The sequence below is a fragment of the Pleurodeles waltl genome, chromosome 12 (genome assembly GCF_031143425.1).
Source record: "Pleurodeles waltl isolate 20211129_DDA chromosome 12, aPleWal1.hap1.20221129, whole genome shotgun sequence".
Lineage (NCBI taxonomy): Eukaryota > Metazoa > Chordata > Amphibia > Caudata > Salamandridae > Pleurodeles > Pleurodeles waltl.
In genome coordinates, this window is record NC_090451.1 from 676,245,185 (window position 1) to 676,256,953 (window position 11,769).

An 11,769-nucleotide genomic window follows, 5' to 3' on the forward strand; every position below is an offset into this window, starting at 1 on the left:
TTAGCAGACAGTGAAAATCGCGACAGGTGCCACTGCACCCGTCGCACCCCTTCAACTCCGCCGGCTCCATTCCGAGCCGGCTTCATTGTTGAAGGGGCTGTCCCGCTGGCCCGGCCGGCGGTCTTCTGGCGGTCGCCCGCCGGACCGGCGGGAAAGCCGGAATCACCGCTGCGGTCTTTTGACCGCGGTGCGGTCTTTCGGCGGGAACCGCTTGGCGGGCTGCGACCGCCGACCGCCGCGGTCAGAATGACCGCCTAAATGTGTTTCCTGGTACTACACTTTGAAATCCATCTTTCAGGAATGGAATATGGGGTACCTTTGTTAATGTATAACATATTATAGACAGAATGTAGGCTTCATTGTTCATGGAGTTGTTTATTTGGTAGTATATTGAGTTACACTTCCTTGAAAATTTGGAAGTCCATGATTTAGTTTCCTTACTTTTCATTTCCATGAAATCCATATATTGTATAAATCCATGACTTACCCTTTAATATTGCAGGTCGAATTGGATAGGTTCCAAGCAGATATGCAGGCAACTCAAAGACCATCTATTCTTCAGGAATTGTTGCAGCACTAACACCAAAGGTGACTTCTGAAGTGGTGGCAATTCTGTAATAGAAACAAGAACAAATTGGTACAATATTGTAGTGCAGAATCCAATATCTTCAGGTGAGAAAGTTGCAAGTACGTGCATGCTGTCCCACTTTTCCTCTAGAGGAGTTTATTTCACTGCGAGATACCCGAATGGAGGCGTTCTGAGTGGCCCTTGGGTGCCAGAATTCAGGCTATCTCAAGAGAGGTGACAGATGGCGCCAATTTCAGCCACCTCTCTGTTGACATCAGCACTACAGCCAGTTCCGCCAGTGAGCTCCGAAAAAAATAGGATGCCCCCTGTGGCCCCAACTGCAGTGCTGATGTCAGGCTTAAATTAAAGCCATTTTATTTTAATTTAGTCATACCATAATAGAAATTTAAGAAAATAAGTAGAGAAAGTGGAGATACCAAGGACAGAAAAAGACAAGAGGAACAATTGCTAGCAGACCTACAACAGCATGGGACGACAGGAGGCTAGTGTCTTGCAACTCATCACACCTACAAAACTAATGAATCACTAAAACATCTTCCAACTTCAGCCACATCAGCATCCAACAATCTGCCTAACTGGACAAGACTGGAAGGATGATTCCTTTAGGTACTACCACAACCTGCATTAATCAATCCTGCCTCATCAGAAAGTACCTGGGCATGGCTTAGGGGGTGGGTGCTTCACCACCCTTCCACCTCCCCCATTAATTAATTTTTTGGAAAAATTTGGATACAGGTGTTTTTATTCAGATATGGTGCTGTGTGATTGCACCAGGAATTTTTAGAGACAAAAAGCTATCATCCTCAGTTTTAAGTCTTCAAAAAATGTTGGAGTTAATTAAAAAAACAAAACACTTAGCTCCACTTAATCCATTCCACTGGTCCTTTAGTCTTCTCATGTGCCTTGCCCTTGTATTATGCATTTAAACATTATCCAGTCCTCTCCCATGCCACTGTACCATAACTCATGCACCCTTCACTTGTTTACTGAATTAACACCAGTCATGATTATTGGAATAATGTGAAGCTAACCCCAGATAAAAAAAAATTCTAGTGCTAGTTCCACTGGTCTCCTGTTCTGAGAACCTCTCCAACCTAGACTCAGTTAAGGAGAAACCACTTCAGCTAGGACCACTGAAGGTGTCCTGAGCTGAAGTGATCCCCACCATCTTGGTTTGGTGGAGGGACCAATAGGATTAGGTCTATGTTCCTACCCCCCCCACCCCCCAACGAAGGGGAGTAAACACCCTCAGGGAGAGCAGCCATTGGCTACTGCCCTCTGACCCCTGTTATGCCCCTAAATCAAGGATATAAGGGCTCCCATGAACTTAGCTTGTCAGATTCCTACTGACCTCAAGAGGAAAGGACTGCCAAACTGACCCCCAGCAGAGAAGATGGAAAAAACACCAACTGATTTGCCTACATGCCTGTCTCCAGCTTCTGAAGCCCTGCTACAAAAAGGCAATGACTCCTGCAGGACCAGCAACCTCAAGAGGGCACCAAATGAACAAGATCTCCCATGGACAGCAGCCCTGCTGAGAAACTAACTCCAGCAAATTGATTCAGAACTGCCTGGGATCTCAAAGTCCAACGCACTACCAGTGGACCACAGCCAGTACCCAGGTGCCCCCCCGAGCATGTCCCAGATGATTTTGACCAGTGTCCACACTGGGTTGACCCTCCTGGCCAACATGACACCTGCAGCCTAAAAATAGGACTGCAAGAGAACCAGATGAATATTGCTAAAGCCTAGAGGTACCCCTCCACCCACAGCCCCCAGGTCTTCTGTAATATGACCACTGGTCCTGCAACAATCAGCAGGCGGTCCTTTCTCCAGCCCACGGTTTGCAGAACATGTGTCATGGACCTAACCTGCAGCATCTTAAGTCAATGAGGTCCCCCTACTGAAAAAGCATCAGGAGCCTGACATGATTTGCACCCAAGCACCCCTGAGCCACTAGGGTGTTTGGTGTGGACGTGTGCTGCTGCGCACCCCCCTACAACTGGATTGCCCTTTGAAGATACAGGTACTTACCTGCAAACAGGCCTGATTCATAGTGCCCCCAATAGCCATAGGAATGTATTTTAAATCTTTAGTCATCCTTGACCTGACCCAACCAGCCTCATGTTTGTGTTAGAAATGGGGTTTTTGGTTGGCAGTCAGGTTACCCCCGTGTCCAAGCAAGGACCCTCACTCTAGTCAGGGTAAGTCACACACATTCCAAATTATCCTTTGCCCACCCTCTGGTAGCTTGGCACGAGCAGTCAGGCTTAACTTAGAAGGCAATGTGTAAAGTATTTGTGCAATAAATCATACAAACACAATATAGCACCACAAAACTACACCACCACAGTTTATAAAAATATATATTATTTATCTGGATATTTGTAGATCAACACAATCAAAGATGCAATAAGAATTTTTGGTAATCACTGAAAAGTTATAAAGTGTCTTGTGTCTTTAAAAAGCAAACAAAGTCTCTTTCAAGCACAAAGTACCTGGTTTGGAATGTAAAATCTTCGCAGAGGAGGAGATGCATGGAAAAATGGAGTGCGTCACTTTCGCCCCTTTACACATGGACTTGCGTAATTTTTCACACGGGGAGACGTGCGTCATTCTGCGGGAAGAAAAATGGTGCGTGCGTCTGTTTCGGCCCTTCACACATGGACTTGCGTCGTTATTTTTCACTCTGGGAAGATGTTGTTTTTCCAGCACACAGGCCGACTCCTTCTATGGTTTGCAGGATTACCAGATCTCCCAGGGTCTGTGCATGGATTCCTCAGCTTGTTATCCAGCTGCGTGTCGTTCCGGGAGGCTATGCGTGGAAGTTTCTCACGGCAGGCGTTGCGTCAATTTCCCCTCTGGAATTCAGGCAGCGTTGTCCATGCGAGGCCGTGCATCGAAGTTCCGGTCGCAACATAGGCATTGCGTCGAGCGGTGTCTTTTTGGATTGGCATGCGGCAATTCTCACCGCAGAGCAAGCTGTGAGTAGACTTTTTCAGCACACAAGTAGTCCAAATGAAAAACAGAAATCGATTTTTGGTCCTGAGACTTCAGGCAACAGGAGGCAAGCTCTATCCAAGCCCTTGGAGAGCACTTTTGCAGACAAACAATAGTTCAGCAAGATAGCAGGCCAACAGCAAGGCAGCAGTCCTTGCTAGAAAGCAGACAGGTGAGTCCTTTGAGCAGCCAGGCAGTTCTTGGCAGGATGCAAGTTCTGGTTCAGGTTTCTTCTCCAGCAAGTGTCTGAGGTGGTAGGGCAGAGGCCTTGTTTTATACCCAAATGTGTGTTTGAAGTGGGGGAGACTTCATAGAGTGTCTAAGAAATGCACCAGGTCCCCTTTCAGTTCAATCCTGTCTGCCAGGGTCCCAGTAGGGTGTGTGGCAGTCCTTTGTGCCAGAGCAGGCCCTCCACCCTCCCAGCCCAGGAAGACCCATTCAAAATGCTGATGTATGCAAGTGAGGCTGCATACCCTGTGTTTGGGGTGTGTCTGAGTGAATGCACAAGGAGCTGTCAACTAAACCTAGCCAGACATGGATTGAAAGGCACAGAAACATTTAAGTGCAGATAACTCACTGTCTAAAAGTGGCATTTCTAAAATAGCAATTTTAAATCCAAATTCTCCAGTCAGCAGGATTTTATATGACCATTCTGGCCATACTATATGACCTTCCTACTCCCTTCAGATCAGCAGCTACCACTTCAACAATGTATGAGGGCAGCCCCAATGTAGCCTAATAAGGGATTAGGCCTCACAGTAGTGTAAAAACAAATTTAGGGTTTTTACACTACCAGGACATGTAAACTACATAGGTACATGTCCTGCCTTTTACCCACACAGCACCCTGCTCTAGGGGTTACCTAGCACACACATTAGAGGTGACTTACATGTGGAGAAAAATGGAGCTTTAAGCTTGGCAAGTATCTTTAAATGCCAAGTCAAAGTGGCAGTGAAACCATGGCAGCCCTGCGACAAGGTTAGGTGCTACTTGAGTGGGTGGTACAACCAGTGCTGCAGGCCCACTAGTAGCATTTATTCTACAGGCCTTAGGCACATACAGTGGACACTACTAGGGACTTAAGTATATTAAATAGTCCAATTGGGTATGATCCAAAGTTACCATGTTTAAAGGGAGAGAGCATATGCACTTTAGCACTGGTTAGCAGTGGTAAAGTGCGCAGAGTCTAAAAGCCAGCAAATACAGAGTCCAAAAAGTGGAGGGAGGCAGGCAAAAAGTTAGGGGTAACCACCCTAACGCATGTCAGGTCTAAAAGTTAGTATTTGGCGTTATCTTGAAACCCAACTTGTAGACCATCTAACCCCTGGAGACTGAAAGTCAGGCACTTACCTTAGAACCACCCTAATGTTTCATCACCTACACTTGTTTCTGAAATTTTTTCAATCCAACTTGCTATTTCTGTGAAAACAAACCAAATTGAAACAAAGTAGTGTTGATGCATATGTATGATACTTCGCAAAAGCAAGTACCTGCAAACGGACTCCTGTGGTGCTAGAAGAAACAAAAAGATATTTGCTATATAAAAACAATTGGTCTCAAGTCATTGGGTGTGCTTCTATTATCTGTACAACAAATGCTTCGCGCTACCCTCTGATAAGCCTAACTGGTCGACCACACTATAAGAGCATTAGTATTATCTGCTTAGCCTCTGGGGAACCTCTGGACTCTGCACACTAGCATTTTGATATAGTATATACAGAGCCACCTTCCACCAGCATCTGTGGCGCTAAAAGGTGCTCAGGTGGCCATTTTCTTAATCTGAGAATTTTTTTTACCTTAAACTAATAACACATGTTCTATTAAATGGATTTTCACGGTTGTGTCTAATATTTTTAGATTTAGAATGTGGGGCTGTTTGGGTTCAGCTTTAGTTAACACATGGCCCCAATGTTTAGCCTAACTTTTGCTCCAATTAAGTAGAGGTTAAGTTGGTGACTTTGGTTCACCCTCCAAAAGATTGTGGCTGTTGCTTGACCAGAGCTCACAACACCAGTCAAACAACCCAAAGAGGTTTGCAGAAAGAGCCAAATAAATGGCTTATGAATACCTACTGAACAAGAATTAAAAAAGTGGATTCCATACTATGAACTACCACACATTATTGAACGCAGCAAGTATCTCAGTGGAGCTGGCCTGCTCACATGGCTAACAGATTCCCTGGTGAACGCAAGAGTAGAATGAAAGGTAGACTAAACTGTTTCCTTCCTTGTATGTGGCCAAGTTCATAATTCAGCCAGGAAGGACTACCTCATTACCACATGGATTCATTCAAGTAATATACTAACCCCAAGAAATGTACATCTGAAAGCGATCTTTTTACCTCAGATATGTAATTTGTTACAGACAGTATCTTACAATAACAGGAAAAAATATGGCTCCTCAGCATCCCTAATGCAATAAGTTACAAGGTTGCCAGGTTCATTTATATGGGAGGAGTGGTATAACACTAGAAGGCCCGCTTAACCCACTGTACAGACTGAGGGCACACAAGTCCAGATAATGAAATGACAATATCAACACCTTGTGTGGAAAATTGCAGTATAACCTAATACTACTGTGATGAAGTGCACTAATGTCAAGGCAGGCTTTCAGCAGTTAAGACTTTCCAGTTTTAAAGCCTTCAAGTCTCCGTATCCCTCTATGTGCAGCATTACTGTAGTACATTAGTTCTGCATGTGTTCTCCCTACTTGGGTTCATGTAGTCTGGTTACCAAGAGGCTGTAGTCTGAAACAGAACATTAGTTTTTACTACATACCCTGTACCAGTATTGCCCGATTGCTAAGGACTACACTGCATTTTAATATGGCCAGCTCTTTCTTTCCTGAAATTGCTCTGCAAGGACAACCATAAGTGAAGCTATTCAACAGAGCCGGCTAAAACTGAGGATTTAGATCCCAGAACTGGAGAAACTGACTTAGTGGCAATCCCATGGTTTCAGAGTCATTTTGTATGGAGAAATGAAAGTTCATAAGTGTACTCTACAGTCAACAAACCACATGAACTAACAGCAAAGACAAGCAACTAGCTATTTTAACAGCAGCTGCTGGGGAGACACTCATGGAATAATGACTGCAGACAGGACCCACTAGAGAAGCAGGTAAAGTACTCCATGACCAGGACTTATCAGAAAACTGGCAGCCAAAGAAACTGAAAAGCTAGGAGCTTCCAATGCAGACACCATGGGGTACCAGGTTCTTACGCTACACCCCTGGGACAGCCTAAAATAAAAGAAAAAGTTAAAAAAACTCAATGCAAAACGGGAGCCCTTTGATGAGAGAAGTTAATTTAGGAGGGAGCATGCACAAGCAAATCAAGACAGGAATTTCACTTCATAAGTGGAAACATGCAACCTCCCATCATATAATCAAAGCCAAAGCTGTGCCCACCACACTGAAGACCACCTCTGAGTGGGCCACAGACCGCACTTCTTGCAAAAGGTGATCTATACTCACCCATTTAAAGAAGTTCTGAGAAGTTTACAGGAAGCAATGAACCAACTGCACACCTGCACAAAAACACACATTGTAATAGACTCCTCTGTTAACAAGATACATGACATCACTACAACCAATACAACCCTCATAAATACAGAGAAGGGCACCCCCTACACAAACAGCCTGCCAACTGTGGCACCTTGGAATGATCCAAACAGGAACAGAACCAACAAGAATTATAAAATCCTAAAACTGATTCATAGAGCCCTGTAGACACTGAACACCCACTGCTGCCAAAAACTGGGAGCACCATTGCCCAAAAATACTAAGCCTTCCCCACCCTTAAACACCCCTCACACGTCCTGTAACTGCAAGTCCCAGGCTGTAAGCAGTTGGCACCACCCTCATGAGGAGCATTTTAACTACCATCAGTACCTTGGAGCCAGGAATGTGGGCTTCAGGAGTAACCTGGGAACAAAAACAAAACAGCATTAAGGCACTATATAATCATGGAACTACATTCCATTACAAAAGCAAACAGGCCTGTAGTGCTTTCCTCTTATCTAGTTTCTAAGCACTAACATAAAACACCAGAAATGCACTTCTGAGTTCAAAGAAGACTTTTATTGTTGTTAATTCTTCCCCAACCAAACTTTTTATGTTGACGAATTAGTAGCTGTCAAGCCTGCGATAATCAAACAAAATATATCAGTTTGCAATATACTCAGCAGGTTATATTTATAAGATATTGAATGCAAAGCAAAACAAATACTTCACCGTGTGGGAAACTATTTACAGCTTCATCTTTCTAAGGTCTGCAAGCTGATGACCCCCTGTCAGCCGCGAGAAAGAGATTCATCTACCCACACGGGATTGCTGGCAGCTGGCGCCAAGCTCCAGCACGAGGTCCGGCAGATTCGAATCTAACCCTCTGCAGCCTGTTACATTCGTTACAAAGGTGTGCCCCCTCCTCTCAGACCTGGGAAACTGAGCAAGCCTTTTGGAGACTGGCCAGGTCTCCAAGACTACTCCTGTTCCCAAGCTCAAGCGAAGAAAAACAACACCCATGTACTCTCTCTTATCATGTCTAGTCTACTGTGAGAAAAACATCTTGGTTCTCTGGTGCAAAAACACAGCTTGGAAAAATACAGCTTGGATTCTCAACTGCAATGTCTAACTCCACTTTAAAGGCAATGGGCAGCTAACCTAAATATCAAATGCAATGTCTAGTGTCATGTCAAAGCCAATAAGCATCTAAGCTGAATACAAAATGCAATGTCTTATATCATGTCAAAGCCCATAGGCAGCTGAGCTGAATACAAAATGCAATGTATAATATCATGTCAAAGCCAATAGGCAGCTGAGCTGAATATAAAATGCAATGTATAATATCATGTCAAAGCCAATAGGCAGAATATCTAATAGCATGTCAAAGTCAATAGGCAGCTAAACTGAATACATCATGTCAAAGCCAATAGGAATGCAATGTCAAAGCCAATAGGCGGCTAGACTGGATACAGCATGTCAAAGCCAATAGGCAGAATACAGAAGGTAATGACTAATGCAATGTCAAAGCCCATAGGCGGCTAAACTGAATACAGAAAGTAATGGCTAATGCCATGTCAAAGCCAATAGGTGGCTAAACTGAACAAAACATACAATGTGCTACTGGTAAACATTGAGCAACTAATAAGCGCAATGTTGAAACACAAAGTCATTGGTCAAAACAAACTTTATCAAATGGCAGTACAAGGCCACACAGACTGTCACAACCAAGAACCCCAAATTCTATAAGACTGCTCTCCAGCCTTACCAGTTCCAACAGGCATGGAAAGTCAATGTTGCCATCATCTGCGTTTAAGATCATCTCAGGGATTCACTTCTCCTTGGAATACTCCACACAGCTGCACTGTATTTGTATGTTAGAATAGTTTAATAGTAACACTCTTACTTGTTGTAGTGTTTAAAGAACTCCGGCTGCCCCAAACCAGTACTTCCATTCTGGCAACTTCAAACTCCCACAGGATAAATGAGCTTTATTTTAAACTACAACTCCCATAAAGCAATTGTGTAGTGACTAGAAATAGTTCCTTTCACATCCTCTAGCCGCACTTAAAAAACAAAAAAGAAAGTTGTTTTTTTGGGAGAAAGAGCAGGACAACACATTTCAGTAAACATACACAATACAAACGTTACACATTAAGCCTGAAAAGGACAGAGACTGAAAGTAAAAAAATGATCAGTTAAGATCTAAGACAAGTTAACGTTAACTTTAAACATTAATAAATCAAGAAAAATAGTACTGAAAATAAATATAATTCGATGACTTCTGAACGAAATGTGAGCACCTGAGAAAAAACGTCAGTTAATAAAACATCTTCTAAGCGGAAGATAGAAAGCACTAAAGAGAAGAGTTACAAAGAACAAAGAAACCACTGACCCTCGACCAGCCACCTCCGGGTTCATGCTCCACCCGAACTCCATCGAGAGAAGACGAGCATTAACATCTAAAACGAGAAAACAAGTGTACCACAAACTGCAAAAGCACCAGAAACCTCCAGAGAGAAATAAAACTAAACACTAGTGTTAGTGATACAAACTACCCACACAAACGAAAACTTACAAAAGAAAAACCTACTAACACCAGCACAACCAACACAACTCTCTGTAAAATCAACTCACCGGAAAGAGAGCAGCGCAGCCCTCCTCTGGCCCTTTTTAAATCCACAGTCTAGGCGGCATCGGGTCACATGGCCACCTCTGGACCAATCGAAGGCACGCCTATTCAGGTCATGTGACAGTCTCTTGGCTAATCCAAGGCTTCCATGAGACACATGGGCGATGGATAGGAGGCAGCCACGTGAGTGTATCATTGATTGGCTCCTGAGTGAGAGGGAGGGCTGTGATTGGACTGGTGGTCCGAGGATATACCAGGTGAACAGTCTGATTTCACTGATTGGTTCTCATTCTCTCCCCCTCAGGAACCAATCATATACACCAAATTATTCTCCATACTGCATCTCACCATCACCTGGCCAATCACAGCCCGCTCCCCCTCAGAAGCCAATCAATGACACCCTCACCTGGCTGCCTCCCATCCAGCTCCCACCTGCGTTCTTCTCGCTGCCAATATCTCATGGCAGCCTTGGATTGGCCAAGAGACTATCACATGACTGGAATACGAATGGCTTGTAATTATGAGAAACTCTGTTTGGTCCAAAGGTACCCACGTGACCCGATGACGTCAAGACTGTTGATTTAAAAAGGGTGAGAGAAGACCTGCCATCCTTTAGTTCTTTTCAGACGACTCAAGTGTGTACATGCTGCAGTGGATTGTCTCTGAGTTTTTTTGTGGCTTTTGAAACTTTGTTTCTCTTCCATAAGTTTTCACTTTTTTGTGTATTTTAATTTATGAACACTTGTTTTTAGTTGTATTTTTTTTGCTGGCTCCCTTGATTTTTGACTCTGATTTACTTGTTTTCTTATTTCTGACTTTGGTGTTCGTTTTATCGACGGAGCTCAGATGGCGGTGGGCGTACGAGAATCAGTAAGCTTGTTATTTTGTTTTTTTCAACCTTTTTCTTTTTTTTCAATTTCATTTTTTCTTCTGTCTGGAAGATGCTTTATCAACGGGTGATGGTTCTTCTCAGGGACTCACAGTTCACTCAGAAATGATCGAGTTATTGTCTTTCATATTTTTCTTGATTTGTTAATATTTCAAGTAAACGTTAACTTGACTTAAACAACATTTTTAAACTGATTCATTGTTTTTATGCTTCTTAGTCATGGACGTTTTCTGGTTTAATGTTTAAGTGTCTATATTGTGACAGTTATTAAAAGTGTTTTCCTGTACTTTCTAAAAAAAAGTTATACTTTATTTGTGGTTAAGTATGTGATGCAAAAAAAATTAAATTCGCAATTGCTTTTTGGGAGTTGTATTTCAAAGTAAATAAACCTGAATAACTCCCATGTAGTAAAAAAAAGCTGCCCAAAGGGAAGTAATTGTATAGGAAAACTGGAGTCTTCTAAACTAACATGTAAGTGCTTTAGTATATTAAGTCCTGATTTACAGATCCTAGTCAAAGCTGGTCCTGGGAGTGACCTGAAATGCAGATGGTGAAAAATTTGAGTTTGCAATCCTTGTTGTTGTATCTGTTAAAGATGGAACATTTTTATATTTGGCCTTTACACTTGTGAGGCACTTTGTTCGGCCTGTTGGTCTTTGAAATAAAACAATTTCATAATTAATTTGTGCATTAATGTTTGGTCTGTACCCCCAGGTGATGCTGGGAGCTTATGTCCCACTGGGTGAACCAGCTGTAGTGCTGACATCCACAGAGGTGGCAAAGATTGGTCTCATCTGTTATCTCTCTTACCTGAGTTCTTGGCATCTAAGGCCCGCTCATAATTTTTCTAGAGGATAAATCATTATGGCAAAGGACCTGCTAGCTTTGACACTGGGTGGACTTACTTCTGGTACAGTATGCACATACTTGCTACTTTATCACCTGAAGATACTGGATTCTCCACTGGAACTCTGTACCAATGTGTCCTTATCTATTTAAATTTCCCATAGTTTCTGATGTGGTGTGATGCTATTAATTGTGTTTGACCAATGACTTTGTGTTTCACCACTGCACTTATTAGTTGCTCAATGTTCACCAGTAGCACATTGTTTTATTCACTTTAGCTGCCTACTGGCTTTAACATGGAGTTAGCCATTC

At 43.1% G+C, this 11,769-nt stretch overlaps 1 protein-coding gene across 1 annotated transcript in view; it reads right to left on the bottom strand.

The window, feature by feature from the left end:
* The window catches only part of LOC138267215 (cytochrome P450 2J2-like), a 131,149-nt gene extending 120,966 nt beyond the window's left edge, over nt 1-10,183 (bottom strand). Inside the window, exons 1-4 of the mRNA XM_069216070.1 lie at nt 10,129-10,183; nt 9,486-9,552; nt 7,481-7,513; nt 6,811-6,829 (exon numbers count right to left, since the gene is read on the bottom strand). Coding sequence (XP_069072171.1) covers nt 6,811-6,829; nt 7,481-7,513; nt 9,486-9,552; nt 10,129-10,183 — 174 coding nt within the window. The remainder of the gene's footprint in view (nt 1-6,810; nt 6,830-7,480; nt 7,514-9,485; nt 9,553-10,128) is intronic.
* Nucleotides 10,184-11,769: the final 1,586 nt, after the last annotated feature.